This window comes from Sciurus carolinensis, chromosome X (assembly GCF_902686445.1).
Source record: "Sciurus carolinensis chromosome X, mSciCar1.2, whole genome shotgun sequence".
Classification (NCBI taxonomy): domain Eukaryota; kingdom Metazoa; phylum Chordata; class Mammalia; order Rodentia; family Sciuridae; genus Sciurus; species Sciurus carolinensis.
Genome location: NC_062232.1, coordinates 16,102,487 through 16,119,030, shown reverse-complemented (window position 1 = coordinate 16,119,030; position 16,544 = coordinate 16,102,487). Strand labels below are relative to the sequence as shown.

Sequence of the window (16,544 nt, the reverse complement as noted above, 5' to 3'; positions counted from 1 at the left end):
AAACATTTTTACCTTAGCTTTTTCCATCCATATGATAAGGCAACATGACTTAGGAAAAAGGTGAGCTTTGTAGCTCACTAGGTGGTAGACATCCTGGTTCTAACACTTAAGTAGCATGAGCCTTAAGACCACTTCAGCTCTCTAATGCCCAGCTTCCTCATTGGTTAGCTTGCATTGTATGGAGGTAGAAGAATGTGTCTAGTTCCTCAAATATTATACTGGGACACACTGGATATTTAGTAAAGGGTAGCTACTTGAAGTGAAGATTGACTTTGGAAAGATAAGATTTAAGGTCCCTTGCATTTCTTCACAATTTGTACATTAGACTCTTATTAAGAGACTGATTTGTAGCTTCAGGTTTGGTGGGAAACATGAAAATTGAATTTATATTGTATGTAATGTTTTCATAGAACCTTTTACCTCTAGTTTTCTCATATCGAATACTTCTGTGGTTCCTTTGAATCAAGTGGTTCCATACAATACAAAAACTATCACTAGTAGTTGCTGTTAATATTGAGAAATTAATATTAGTAATGACAATAGCCAACATGTATCAACTACTTACTATGTGGAAGACTCTGTATATACCGGTTTATCACTATTATCTCAGTTAATCCTTGTATTTGCCCAATGAACTATGTACTGGGCCCATTTCAGAGATGGAGTACTGAAACCCAGGTGGGTTAAATACATATTAATATAGCTATCAAATGACAGAGTTGGGACTTGATCTCACTGTGACTGAACTCTACCATATGCTGTTATGAATAGCCTTATCCATTGACCTTGGGAAATGATTAGCCAGTTTTAAACACACTGCTACATTTTCTTTTAAACCGTTTTTTTCTGTTTAGCCTCCATTTCCTTTTTCTTGCTGTAGAACTATCTGAAAATAAAATTCCTTATGTCTGTGTCAAGTTGGTATTTATTAAGTGCTACTTCAACTAATGGTATTTGCAGCATTGACTATGTAAAATAGACACTTTATTTTTTTTCTTGAGTCTTCAGCATGAAAAACCTGAAACATTTTTCTATTGACTTTTAAAAATGTACCCTTAGATGGAAAATTCATATTCTGTTTGTCTCTTATTTTAGAAAGTCAACAAACATCTATTAAGCATTCAATATTTAACAGCTACTAGACCCAGAATAAGGAAAGAGTCATGGACAGAAACATTTGACAAGGCTTTAAAAGGAAAGAAAGAAATCTAAACCATAATATTCCCAAAGAAAAGTGCAAGTAATTGAGCAGGCCTTTAGATGGCTCCTAGAGAATGCTGTTTGAACTAAGAAAATCATACTGTAAAAGGTATTTTCATTTCCTTGAGATTTAGAATGAAAAGGTTGAATTCAGAGGCTGTTTATATAACTAATCATGGCTTTTGGTACAAGATAGACTTAAGCACCAGTTTGCTCCTCAGAACCCCATTAAAACAACAGTAAAGGAATCCAAAGAAAATCACCAAAGGAAAGCAGGAGGTTTTATCAGTGGACCACTGTCTTAGTCCCTTTGGGCTGCTTTAACGTAAGTACCAGAGACTGAATGGCTTTAACAACAGATATTTATTTCTCGTGTTCTGGAGGTGAAAAAGTTCAGGATCATGGTGCCAGTGAATTTGGTGTCTAATGAGGGCCCATTTCATGGTTCATGGATGGTATCTCACTGTGTCTTGACATGGAGGAATGAGCCAGGGAACTCTCTGGGGGTCTCATTTATAAGAGCACTAAAACCATTTGTGAGCTCTCCACCCTCATGACCTAACCGCCTTCCAAAGGCCCTACCTACTAATGCTATCAGTTTTGTGATTAGATTTCAGTATATGAATTGAGGGGGATACATACTGAGTCCATGACAACCACTGATTCCATCTCCTGCAGAAGGGTAACCAGATGGAGGTATGCTGATTGATGGGACAGAGCAAAACAACCACAAAGGAGAAGGCTGGAGCAGAGATGGAAATCAGTTTGCCAAATGTTTTCCTGAGGGGACCCTGGTAACCGTGCTGATAGTGCAAAGAAATAGAATGGGAAGGGAAAGATACAGGATAGGAGTTAGCTGAAAGCTGATCTAAGGAAGAGCATAGAGGGATAATGGGGAGCAGCTTGACCCTGGTCAGGCTCTGCCTGCCAACAGCCAAATAGGAGTACTTTGTTTAAGAACAACCTGGGAGCTGGGTGTGGTGGCTCATGCCTATAATCCCAGTGACTTGGGAGGCTGAGGCAGGAGGATTGCAGTTTTGAAGCCAGCCTTGGAAACTTAATGAGGCTGTAAGCAACCTAGTGAGACCCTGTCTCAAAATAAAAAGTGCTGGGGATGTGCTCAGATGTTAAGTGCCCTTGAGTTCAGTCCCTAGTCCCAAAAGAAATAATGTGAGTGATGTTATTTCAAAGTAAAGCCTTCTTCATTTGCTGTCTGCTTGTCCTGAAGCCATTGAAATGTTTTCATCTGGTCCACAGAGTTCCAAGTCAGCTTTCCCACCTAGGGGAGAGCCCCATAGGAAATGAACACTAACTATCTTGAATGACGAATCCAGTTCTTGATTCTTAAACAAGAACATTACAACTGGGATATGTCATGGTCAAAGTCAGTAGCATGAATGAAACATAAGTGTCATTAAACTTATCAACTGTACTGTTATTGCCAGAAAACCCTCCCCTTACCAAATTCTGAGAGAAAATGTTTTCAAACCCATAATTCTGTACCTAGTCAAACCTTCCAGCAGGTAAATCACAAGGATTGAGAAATGTATCTTTCATATACATCTTTCTGAAATAGGTTACCTGACTGATTCAGTGAAGTATATAAGATGGATATAAGAAATGGGGGTACATTCTAGAACTTCAGTCAAAATCAATTTTAGGATGGCAGCTATGCAGCAAGTTTGGAAAGCAATCAATTCTAATTTGGCAAATCTTACGAATGGATGGATAGTATGCAAAAGAAGAAGCAGCTGGAAGATTTTGGTGATGTAGTGATGAAAGCATGTTTCTTGTCCAGTTGCCCAAGAGGAGAGGTGGTTAAAAATGCTAGGAAAAATACACAGCTGTGTAAGAAAGACGAAGTCTGAATATGAAACAGCCTAAAAAGGCTAGCATGATGTTGAGCAGTAGGAAGAGTATAAAGAAAATCCATGTCACCTTAAGGCTGAGAGCATTGTCCTCCAATTGACACAAGTCATATCATTGGACTTGCAAGGGAAGGAAATGCCATCCAGGTACATTGTTGTGGCTGCATTGCAGCAATTGACATTTATGTAGTTATAATTTGACCAACACTACTGAACTTTATCTTAACCTATAGATGACATACAAAATAGTTATTTAGGGCTACAAAACATAATGTAAATGTCAAACAAAAGATTACAGCAGAAATAGCAAAGAGTAGCTGCCTCTGGGCATAGACAGGGGTAAGATAGAAGAGCGTAGAAGAACTACTAACTGCTTTTCTTCTTTATGAAATGTTAAACCAATTGTATGTAACACTAAATAACTTATGAAAGGGTTCAGGGTTTAGAATCAAAAGCTCTTGGGACCTGGAGACGTAGCTCAGTGGTTGGTACTGTACTTACCTAGCTTGAGCAAGACCCTATGTTTAATCTCCCCATAAAAGCTCTTGGGCCAGGTGTCCAGTTTAAGCATCACTTCTATTACCCTGAGCAGCCTCTTCAAAGCTTATTTGTTCACCTGTAAATAATACTACCTACCCTATGAGCCATGAGGCATTGTCATGAGTATTTAGTTGAATAATGTGTGTGTTAGCGCTTCATATACTGCTAAGAACCAAACAAATGTTAACTCTGTTTCTATTATTGTTAATTATTTACATAATTAGAGGAAGTAGTTAGGTTGAATTTATAACATGGATGAGTATATCTGTGTTCTTGAGAAAGTTCACGTAGTTTTAATCTCTTAAGTGATCTCAGGTCATGAGGAGGAGGAAGGACTACATTTCTGAGCACCTCCTCTCTACCCCACGCTGTTCTTTGTGCTTGACTTGGGATTCAGTGTTCCTCAGATTTTCCTCAGAAGGTCACTGATGCAAGGAGAAAAGATTGTAGGTCTCCTGGCATTTAGCTGCTAGATACTAGTAGAGAAGTTATATGAACCTTACACTTTACTGTACAATATGCCCTGCTTATCATAACTTAACACAATTTAGTGCTGCTATTTAGTCTACTTCACCACCCCTTTCTCTCCTGTGGTCAACCCAAATGACCATGGGTTGGTGGCAAGGGTGTCCTAATTTAAAAAATACCAAGTGTTATTTGAATGATCTTACATAATGTGCAGAACATCATGGAATAGATGATACTATTCCAGTTTTGCTCAACTAAATTTCAGAGAACTTGAATGATCTATCCAAGGTTATATAGCTGGTAAGTGAAGGAACTGGGTTTCACCCCAGGTTTGTTTGATTCTGCAGCACATGTTTTTGCTCATCGCTACCTTTAAAGGAGGAAACCTAAATTAGTCTTTTATAGAGTTCTTTTTTATGTACTCAGAAAACAGAATGCAAACATCATTCTAGTTTTGGTCCTTATTCATTGATGGTTTTGTCTCTGTTTTCAGCCAAAGCTCCAGATAAACCTATTCAGGTAGTTTATGTGCCCTCACATCTGTTTCACATGCTATTTGAGTTGTTCAAGGTAAGTGGAATTTAAAAACATGGAAAGAAGTCTTCATTTTAAATTACTTCGATTCAGGGCATAATGGATTCATTAGATTAGCATAAGAAAAAGGTTTTGCATAACCATTTTAAAAATTCTATTTCTGATATCCTGTGGGTTTTATAATTTGTACACTGTGAGATGAAAAATTGCTGTGTACAGTATAGTTTTCATGAATATTAGTACATATTGATTTTGAAACTTAATTATACTTTAGTGACTTTACATAAAATCCATACTGTTTTTCTTCAGTTATGAGATTAGAGATGCTTTTTAGTTTGCATACCTGGCAAAGGCTTTATTGGTAGTAACCAGATCAAAATAAAAACATATTTATGCATATGTATGCTTCTGAGTATTAACTATGTTGGTGTATTAGTAGTTGTTCCAGTCCTGAGAGATCCTGTAACCCTTTTACATATTCAAATTAATTCAGAAGATCCTCCAGAGGTAGAGGAGAAAGATGTGGATGGGCTGAACCAAAAAGGATAAAAAGAACCAACAAAACTAAACAAAACCATACAAACAAACAGAAAAAAATCCATCACCTCTTTAGACTCTACAGCCTAAGCTATTGCTTTCGTTACTCAGTAGCTAATGGCATTTACAGTGGCAGTATTACAGGCACAAGACATTTGAGCTAAAATTTTATTTCTTCCAATGTGTAAAATACTAAAGTGAACACCTGAAAAATCAGTTATGCTGATTTGCTTCCAAAAATTAGAATGTTACTGATGTAACACTTTAAGGTGGAGATGGGCATTCAATTGTGAATTTCTCTTCAACAGCTGTGGCTTTTTCAGAATTTCTTTTTAACTGATAATCTACTTTTTTTCAGTCAAATGATTAATTTTTTGTGGGAAGCATGAATCTTTTCAGTTTGTCTCCCTTCTTCAGAGGAAAGGTGCTCTATAAATGCAGACTGATAAATAGGACTTAAAGTGCACAAATCAGCCTCTAATCTTTACCTCATTAGTTGTGATAAAAACACTTCTCTGGGTTGAATTGAATGATTTAAATACCCTAAAGCAAAAAAAAGGAAGGAAAGAAAGAAAAATAAATATTTAGTATGATGGATACAGCTAAAAATCCATGCAAAATAAAGTGTCAGGAAATGTTTCTTGAGCTGAACACATTTGTTTAGCTAAGCTCTTTAGAGGGAAGAATACCATATAAATCCAACTATATTTGCCCCCACAGAAGAACTTCCAGGTGACTATCTGGTGCTTGTTTCTTTTATTTAAATTGTGATTTGTGGGATTAGGGGAGTAGCTTAGTGGTAGAGTGCATACTTTTAGCATGTTCAAGGTCCTGGATTCAATCCCCAGTACCAAATGAGTACATAAATAAATAAAAAATAAAATTGTGATTTATGAGTCATCAGTATTGTTGAAAAAGAGTCTTATTATTTTAGAACTCAATGAGAGCAACAGTTGAACTATATGAAGACAGAAAAGAGGGCTACCCAGCTGTTAAAACTCTTGTTACTTTGGGTAAAGAAGACTTGTCCATTAAGGTAACTGCTTTATTTATCAGTTGATTTAATAGTATGTAGACATTGAGAAATTAGATGGAATGGAATAAAACTGACATTTCTTGAGCATCTTACTTGAAAATACGTAGATGTGTTTACATTGAGGCACGTTATGATACTTCAATCAATAACTATGTACATATACGGTGGTACTTGCATAAGATTATATTACCTAGTGACTTTGTAGTCAATTTAGTTTGTGTAAGCATGCTCTATAATGTTCACATGATGAACCTAATAATGCATTTCTCAGAATGTATCTGTCTTTAAGTGACATATTACTGTACTGTGCTGGATCCTTGGCTTAAGTTACCTCATTTAAACTTCACTGAACAAGACCTCAATCTCAAGCCTTTTGGATGCTACTGCACTATTATATCTCTTTTGTTTTATACTGTTCCCAAAGGAATTATATTTCAGTGGAAGTTCAAAGCCCTTATACTTTTAGAGTACTCTGGCATGTCCTTTATTTAACAAACTCTTTGCCTCCTACTAAGTATAGATTGACTCCTATTTTTTTTTTAACATTTTCTATACTACAGATAAGTGACCAAGGTGGTGGAGTCCCACTTCGAAAAATAGATCGTCTTTTTAACTACATGTATTCAACTGCTCCTAGACCTAGTCTGGAGCCTACAAGAGCTGCCCCTTTGGTAAGTAAGCGTTGCAAACCACTGCTGAAGGAATGGTAATTAACATGAGGGAGAGAGAGAGCTATCTGTCTCTCCAGGTTGTTGAACTAGCCTTATTGAACTAGGATGCTTCCCATATGACTTGGAGGAAGGGAACTTTCTTGGCTTTCTGTGAGTCCTTTGGACTTAGATTACTTCTCTAATTTGTTTAAGACACTCTGAGCTGAGTGCCTTAACTCCCAAAGAGAGTGAAAAAGCATTTTGCTGTATTAAGACTGCAGCTGGAGCATCATTTACCACCTGTCACTGTCCTAGGAGGGGTTGGAAGCTACCAGCGGGTGAGTGAGGGGACTATCCAGGGTGTATAGCTGCAGTTTGGTCCTGAGCACTTTGGTGCTATATACCATAGAGGTCCAAGTCACCCAAAGCCTTTGACTCTCCACCATCAAATTTGTTTATATAATTAAAATGTTCAGTTATGAAAACATTAAAATTTTCATATTAAATAACCTAAGCACAAAACATATAGGTGGTGTATGTATTTTCAGAGCCTTTTCTGTTGCACTCTGGAAATAACCTTGAGCCCTATTAAGGCAGTGAGAAAAGCCTCTGGTTACCATGGTAGCAGTTAGATCCTGGTAGGGCCACACTTTCTTCCCCTGCCGAGTGTTTCTAATTGACAAACAACAGTTGAACCCTTTGTCATTAAACACAGAAACATATCTATCAGTCTACAAAATGGTTCAGGGTATAAATTAAGTTTCATTTTAAAGTCCTACCTGACTGATAAGCACATAAGATTATATTTTATTCGTATGAATAAAATCAAACACTTTGCATTGTTTATTTGAGACAGAATTTGTTAACTCAGCATGAAGAAAGCAGAGAGGAAGTCATTTATATAGGATTCAGGAAAATTTGTTAAAGATCAAAAGCATTGCCTTGACCAGGTTCTGGTACCTACTTAAATAAATATCAAACGAAGCAAACCTATCACCTTCCCCAATCATTTAAAAGGAATATAGATTGTCTATTCCAGGTCTTAAAATAGCATCCTGAGAACAGCTATTAAGTCATAGTTTTCTTCATGAAACTGAGGAATTGAAACAAGAAGCCTTAAAATATGTACCTACCCTCCCATTGTATAGATAAGGAAATGAAGTTAGTACCTTGCCCAAGGTCACTGAGCTAGTTAACGGTAGAACTGGCTCTGGTTACATCTGTGTTCTTTCTGGTGTTACTATATGGCTTCTCCTTTTGGGGAAATATTTCCACAAGTGTCTCTCCCAATTAGTAAACTCCTCAGCTTTAATGTGGGTTCATGGATATGGACTACTATAAAACATAATTTCCTCCCTGAACAACTTAGAATTTTATACCTCTCTGCCCTTGACACATGCATTCTGGGTTGGGGAAGCATGCACCCAGCTAACTCCTATTGATGCTTTAACACTCTTCCCTGAACTTTTGCAAATCCAAGATAAAGACCCCTCCTTTGTGTTCTCTGGGGTTCTGGGCTTTCCTACCTCCTTTCAGAGTCTTTTGGGTTCTCTGTTGTTCCCCATTAGACCTGAGGGTAAGCACTGGGCCTTGCTTGAACACAGAAGTACATTCCCTTGGCTCTCCTCCTGTAGTATACTGATTTCTTTGCTATGGTTTCTTTAGTCACTGTGGATAGGTCACCTTCAGTGATCATATTCAGCCAGTTCTATTTAAATGATAGGGTGTGTTCTGTTACCCCACCCTTTCAGTTAGACCCAACCATGAGGAAGATACTGAAATGTTAGAAAATGGCAGAAAGCCACATAACAGTTAAATTTCTATCTTGGTAGCCATAATACCTGCTTCCATTTCTTTATTTTTGCTATGTGTTAGGCACTGTGCCAAGACTTTACAGTTATTTTATAATTTAATCCTTACAGCAGGTAAGCTTTTTATTACATGTTTGAATGAGAAAATAGTCTTAAAGAGATTGAGTAAATTGTTCAGTTGAACAAAAAAATAGATTTCAACTTTGGTCTGAATATAAAGCCCATGGAACCATGACTGTATGTGTACATTATTCTACATCCCTCCTTCCTTAATTAGGTTTATGGATTTAATCAGAGGTGATGAAGCTGGGTGGGATAGCATCTCCCCCCAGCCATCCATGACCAACACAAAAGTTATCGAATTTAGTCTCAGTTATTCTTATTGTTCTCACCAATATCTGAGGTCTCTAAAAATTACCTATTATTGACCATCTGGGTTTCATGACATAGAGATACAGGAAGGTACTAAAATATTTTCTTATTTCTAAAAATATATGAACTACAAAATACTAATATAGTGTAGCATTTGTAGAACCTTAGGAAGTAGCCCCTCAGGAAATTGTTTTCAGAGTTTTAGTCTTGTTACTGGTAGATGTGAACTCTGGTGCTATTAATTTTCACTTCACAGAGCAAGGAAATCTGATAATGGAACTTTGAAATTAATGTGGTTTAGTTTTGTCATTAGAGAAAACTCCATATCAGATTTAGAAAGTGCTAAAAACTTTAAAATGCCAAAAGTTTAATAAAAAATTGAAGCATTTCTGTTATTATCCATGTTTTGGCAGGGTGAAAGAGATTTGCCATAGATAAGCATATACATCATTGTAAAGTTTGAATCAATAATTCATTTGATTTAAATCTGAATCAGTAATTTATTTTCATCTTCTCTCAGTGGTACTCATATGAAGCATTTGTGCTTGTCTCACTGCATTAATTTTCTTTTCTTGATAGGCTGGATTTGGTTATGGTTTGCCAATTTCTCGTCTGTATGCTAGATATTTTCAGGGAGATCTAAAACTGTATTCCATGGAAGGAGTGGGTACTGATGCTGTCATTTATTTGAAGGTACTGCATTTTACTTCTGTTAGTATGAAGGCATTTTCACTTTTTAAAACTCTATATTCTAATAACTTATCAAGACTAGTACTGTAACATCTCTTACAATCAACTCAGATTTACCTCCATTTCACATGAAAATCATGTCATACCTCACCCTTGATTTTATGCTTAGACACAGCAAAACATACAACATGGAGATGTAAATATTAAAATACCGATTTTCAAAAATAAATAAATAAAATAAAATACTGATTTTCAAAACCATAGTTCTAAATTTTGATTTTTCAGAATTGCATGTCCATCAAAGACATAATCTAAAAGAAGACAGACTTTTAATAATATGAAGTTGTCTTTTGCTTTAAAAATTTGCTAGTTTTCCCTAATTATAAAAATTCAATAATATATTTATATAATAAAGGCTGATCTAATAGCAAAGCTCTCTATAATAGCTTTTCTCATTTGTTGGTGGTATTAGACTTTTACTTCTAAACTCTGGAATATTTTGAGTATTTTTGAATAGGTGATATAGGCACATTATAAAAAATTAAAGCTACAAAAGGGAAAGCTAAGGACCCTAAGCCACCATTTCTGCTTCCCAGAGGAGGTCCTATTTTCTTATGGATCCTCCTAGAGATGAGTCTGTATTTATAAACAAATCTAATCTTTTTCCACAGAAATTAAATTTTAGCACCTTGTTTATTTATTTTCCAATATATCTTACAAATCTTTCATTGTCAGTTCATATAGAACTGGCTCATTTTCCCCCCCTTAATACCTTTCTTTTTAAAAATTTTATTTCTTCTTTTTATATATACATGACAGTAGAGTATATTTTGACTGATATATGGATGATAACCCACAAGAAGGGGAGAAGGGAAGAATAGGAAAGAGTGACTCATTCTTTTTTAACTGCGGCATAATATGCTACTATATCATAATTTACCCATTTACTTGAAGTATTTTTTTAGATTCCAATGCATCTAAATGATGTGAATTGTTTGTTTTGGTGTTGGCAATTGAACCTAGGGTCTTACTGAATGCTAAGCACACATCGAACTACATTCTCAGCCCCTAAATGATGTGATGTTTGATATTACTTGATGACATATGTTTATAAATCTGGTAGAACTGAGACTTAATTTCTCCTTGGGCCCTTTGGGGAAATAGCTGCCTAGTGAGCCATAGTCTTGGTTTAAGAACATACAGTCAAAACATTTGAATATCTCAAAGCATTATTAGCTGAATTAAAATGTGTTTTGTTCTAGTCATGTGTACTTTATACTGACTTTAAATGAGCCAATATTTTCATTCCTTTAAAATGTCTTTAATTTTTTCCTTGCCAGTCTAAGTAAGCTGCTCAAATATAATTCCAAAAGTATATGCTGTGGTCTCTGATGTTTTAAATGGTAAAATTTGGATTAGTATTTCATGTGAGAAAAATTGCACCCTAGACCTTTGGGGTATGTGTATGTGTATATATATATATTTTTTTCCAATAGGCTCTTTCAAGTGAATCATTTGAGAGGCTGCCAGTTTTCAATAAGTCTGCATGGCGCCATTACAAGACCATGCCTGAAGCTGATGACTGGAGCAATCCCAGCAGCGAACCCAGGGATGCATCAAAATACAAGGCTAAACAGTAATGTAGCACTTTGATTTCCATTATAAAGAATCTGATTTGTCCCTAGAATGTACCAGCCAGAAAATGATAGAGTGATACTTTCTGCCAGATATTCTTTGAGGTTTTATCACTGGAAAAGCAAAGCAATCCCAAGAGAAAGAGTGATGGGAGCAGACTATTCACCTCAGACAGAAGGATAGCAAGAATTGGGTAGCCAGAGTCACTGTTTCAGTAGAGGTCCTGCTGTTCTAGGAAATCTTTCACTGTAGTTAGAGGTATTAGCAACAGTGAACAAGGGTTTATCCTGCCATGAATTTTATTTAGGGAAATGATGTTTGATTCATTCTGTTATTTTTTTCCTCCCCCCCCACCCCTCCCACCCCTCTTTTCCCTCTATACAGTCACTCCTTGCTCCATTCTTGCTGAATTTTATTTAAAAAGCAATAGGTTTGCGTTTTGTTGCCATCCCTAGAGACAGAAGAATGTTCAGAGAAATTCTATGGATTGAAACTGAAAAAATAAAGAAGTTAAAATTATCCACCAAGATAAACAAAATGTGGTATATCCATACAATGGAATATTATTTGACCTTAAAAAGGAAGGAAATTCTCTTATGTGCTACAATGTGAATGAACCTTAAAGTCATGCTAAGGGGAATAAGTGAGACCCCTAAGGACAAATAATATATGGTTTCACTTATATCTGGTTCTTAGAGTAATCCAATTCATACAGTCAGAAAAAAGAACAGTATTTGCCAGGGAGTGGGAGGAAGAGGAAATGAGGAGCTATTGTTGAATAAGTAGAGTTTCAGTTTGGGGTAATAAAGTTCTAGATGAAGATATTGATGATGGTTGCACAACTTACTGCCAGAGAACTATATACTTAAAATGGTTAAGAAGATTAAGTCATATGTTATGTATAGTTTATCTTGATTAAAAATTAAAAAAGTTGTCATAGAATAGTAACTGTTATTATTTTATGTTAATAAGGAAAATATTCCAATCTTTGGTTTCCACATTTTTTTTATTCTGACTACCCTTAATCTCCAACTTTACTAAAAAGAGTAGGGGTTCTGTTTATTTAAGTTAAAATAACCTTTTATTAATAGAAAAGCAGCATATATTCATTGTAAAAAATTAGAAAACATAAATAAGTAAAAAAAAAGGAGAAAATCACTGTATTTCCACAACCCAGAGATAGCTACTTGTTACTGTCTTGTGTATGTTCTCCAAGATAATTTGCTACTTGTATTATATACATATTTCCCAAGATCAGATCATACAATTAATACTGTTTGTAACCTGCCTTTGTTTTATTTAAAAATACCTACTTTTCCATGTCAGTAAACTTTCATCTCATTAAAATTCTCTTGATTTGTTCAATCTGGGATCCATTTCAGCACCACATAACACATCAGGGTCGTCTTAAATTGCTTTTAATCTAGAAAATTTTGTTGTTGTTGAGTCTTTGTCAGTTGTCCTGAAAAATGCCCTGCCTTGATTTGGTTGATTTCATCTTCAAAATATCATTTAGTTTATTCCCCAGTCCCATATTTCCTGTGATCTAAAGTCTCAGTGGAGTTTGTTTTTGTTTTCTAGAATACTCCATCAATGTGTAGCAGAATTACTTGATATCTCACTGATCTACCATTAGTGATGTTAAGATAGACCATAATTTAAGTGTTGGTTGTCCAGTCTTTCATGGTATAGTTATATTTTTTTCCATTTCACTAGAAAACCCTTTGTGTGGTGTTATTTTGGCACTTTACAAATGTATACTTATCCATCAGCCATTTGCCCAATGGTTTTTACCATAATTGATCATTTTGGCCCGACAAGGATACCCACTTTCATCACTTTTATTCAACATAGTACTGGAAGTCTAGCCAGATGTTAGGCAAGAGAAAAAATAAAGGGCTTTAAAATTGGAAAGGGGAAGTCAAATTGTCCCTAAATCAATAATCTTATTACTCTTTGTAAAATGTTTTTTTAAAAGAAAACTCCTTTGTCAATTATTAGTTGACATTCCCCTATAAAGCTAAGCTCTTTCTCTAACTCAGACCATTTAGGTACCTTGAAGTACACTTCATCCACTGAGTGTTTAACTCTTTCCCTTTAAATGTAAAGGAAAAATTAAATCCCCTTTAAATGACTAATTTCAAGCTAAGAGGTTGGATTAAAAGCCTCCTTAAATGATGACAAATGAGTTTCTGGCTTTGTCCTTTATGAGCATTATAGATTTAATAGATTTTTATTGCTTTGCTATACTATTATCACTACTTATTTTTATTGAAGTATAACACAAAGTACACAAATCTTAAGTTTATAGCTTGATATATTTTACATGTGTATTTCCACCGCCCCCAAATCTCCTTTCTTGGGCTGGGGATGTACCTCACTGGTAGAGCACTTGCCTAGCGTGCACAAGGTTCTGGATTCAATGCCCAGTACTGCAAAAAAAAAAAAAAAAATGACTCCTTGTCAAATTTTTCTCCCTCCCCTTCTCCACATATAACCATTTTTCTGTCACCAGAGGTACTCTTCTTAAACATAAAACAAAAGGAATGTATAGCATATACTCTTTTAGTGTCTTGCCTTCCATGAGATTCATTCATGTTATTGTACATAGTGGCTATCATCCTTTTTGCTTCTTAAATTAGCACACCTTTGGTCAGTGGAAGCTATTTTGAGCTGGATTTTCTGTTCCATTGACAAAAACCTGCTAATCTTTGAAAGCTTTCCTTTTTTCTGGTCCAAGATGATATCCTAGGCTCATCTTGTACCTTCCATGCTCCTTGTCCTGTATTCAGCCATTTCCCCCATGGAATCCTATTTCTTTTTAATGGCTAATAGAGGCCTTCTTCTGAGAGACCCTCTTCTTGCATCTTTTCTAGGCCCTTTTTCTGACAGAGACATGACTTGTATGTGTGCGCACATGTGTGTGAACACACATGCACACACACTTATACATCCATACATAAGTTCATATTGATATTTTTCTATTTTAACATGGTATTATTTCTCCCCAATATATTTTATTATGTTTTCTTCTTACCCTGAAAATTTTGATTCTTAACATCTTTAACTTAATACAACAGAAAGATATTTGTATGCAAATATAGTTTATATAACTTTGCAATTTTGTACCATTATAGTAACACTACTTCCCTGTTGAGGGATATGGAAAAATAAAGGGTATCCATACTGATGTTTAATTTTTCCACGGGAGTATCACGAGGGACATCTATGCCACTTATCTAAATGATGAAATTTAGAGGAGTTTGGTTTTTTGCATTTAATCATATGATAGTAGCAATGTGGTTGTCCCCACTGCCACCACAGTGGGGGATTTTTCCCTGGGAGGAGTTGTGCTCTGACGAGCTGCACGTGGCTTGATTGCATTTCTGCTTCCTTTAGTTCCACTCACACACACTCATCTACCATTCTCAGTCAAAATTAAGCTAATCAGCTTGAAATACCTGGATTGGATCAGTTCCCCTTGATTCCATTTCATTGTGTTTGTAAGCTAGATGGCATGTTGGGGCATCAGTATAACCAGTTAATTCAAACTGTTGCTCTGATAGGTAGAGTAATTTGGGTAGTACAGAAGCCATCTTTATAAATAATAAGGTTTATTTCCATTATGAAAAGGTAGCTTTAATTGAATATTGATTTCAAGGTAATTTTAAAATCCTAACAGATTGTAAGTATGAATCTTAAGTTATAATATATTGTTAGAAAAGTGAATTTTAGCAGAAAACAATTTTTGAAATTCTAAAATTCTTAACTTGATAATTAAAATTATTACACTATACAGATAGGGTAATTGGTAAAGACCTTGGGAAAGTAGTAGATATGGGAAAGTAGGTATTTATAAATGAGGAATTCTGAGAAAGTTCATTCTCTAGATAGCTTTTAAGTAATAGCTTTATTAAGATATAATTCATGTATCATACCACTCACCCTTTTAAAGTATACGCTTAAGTTGTTTTTAGTATACTCACAGACTTTTACAACCCTGATCATGATCTTATTTCAGAACATTTTCATCATCCCAAGAAGAAATCCCATGTCAATTAGCAGTCACTCCCCATTTCTAATCAGGTTTTTATCTGAGAGTAAAGAACTATTTTAAAGTATACATAAGTAATTAATAATAATTATTTTTCTTTAGTAGCCATAGCAAATAATTCCGAATTAAGGCAACAGTTTTTGAATTAACCACCATAACTTAAATGCTGTAAGTGTTGGTTAAAATAGAGATTGTACTCATAAACTCACTATGATGTTCCCAATATTTTCTTTATAGGGACAAGATCAAGACTAATAGAACTTTCTAGAGAACTGAATGCTCTGATCCTCTCTGTGAAGAAAGATTGTCTTCTCCAAGTCAACCAGAGAACTTTCTTTCACCAACTCTGAGTGTGGCACCATAGTTATTCCCAGTGCTTGAATGTGTGTTTTCTCCACACCAGCCGGACCTTTTCATGGAGCCCTTCCTGTAGTTACTTCAACCAGATCTTCCACTGAAGTAGTAACTTGAGTAATTTTTCATGGTATCTTGCTGTGATGTGGTTGGCACCTGTCACAAAAGAGCACAGAGCCTCTTTAGAGCTCTCATGCCCTCATATTCTCTATCTCAGTGTGTTAGAGTCTAATGTCTAAAGTCTTTCCAAGATTTTGAGCTCCTTCCCCATTCCAGACACAGCAGATCCTGCTATTGCTCTTTGTGACCAAATACCATATTTGTCCCAAACCTCCTGCTAGGGTCCAGGGAACCTGTAAGTGGAAGACATCAGCTGAACATGTCTTGATAATTCAGTCCCAGGTCCTTTCTTCTCTCATATACATCCCTCCTCCTTTCTCTGATTTAGACTTTTGCCTTTTCTAATTGTATTCTCATTGTGTGGTATGATACTTTTCATGTTAGATCTTAATTGATGTGTTGGTTTTATTTTAAAATTCATTTGTATACTTCCATTCCATTGATTAAAGCATTCCAAAAGTTGTGTTGGAATTTTTCACTTAACAACTTGGTTTCAAAGATCTTAAGTGAAAAACTGCCTTATGGCCAATATCAAGCTTCTAATGAGTGGGAAGTGGAGTTTTTATGGCTCTATAAAGTATCGCCAATCTGATACTGTACCTTTGTCATATTATATTCCTTTGTGGTCTTCTAAGGAATTGTAAGTTTATGTGTAATGCACTTTACTAGTTGTAA

At 35.6% G+C, this 16,544-nt stretch overlaps 1 protein-coding gene across 1 annotated transcript in view; it reads left to right on the top strand.

The window, feature by feature from the left end:
• Positions 1 to 16,331, top strand: part of Pdk3 (pyruvate dehydrogenase kinase 3) — a 90,379-nt gene extending 74,048 nt beyond the window's left edge. The window contains exons 7-12 of the mRNA XM_047536851.1: positions 4,570 to 4,646; positions 6,082 to 6,183; positions 6,744 to 6,854; positions 9,596 to 9,709; positions 11,203 to 11,342; positions 15,633 to 16,331. Coding sequence (XP_047392807.1) covers positions 4,570 to 4,646; positions 6,082 to 6,183; positions 6,744 to 6,854; positions 9,596 to 9,709; positions 11,203 to 11,342; positions 15,633 to 15,663 — 575 coding nt within the window. The 3' untranslated portion in view covers positions 15,664 to 16,331. The remainder of the gene's footprint in view (positions 1 to 4,569; positions 4,647 to 6,081; positions 6,184 to 6,743; positions 6,855 to 9,595; positions 9,710 to 11,202; positions 11,343 to 15,632) is intronic.
• Positions 16,332 to 16,544: the final 213 nt, after the last annotated feature.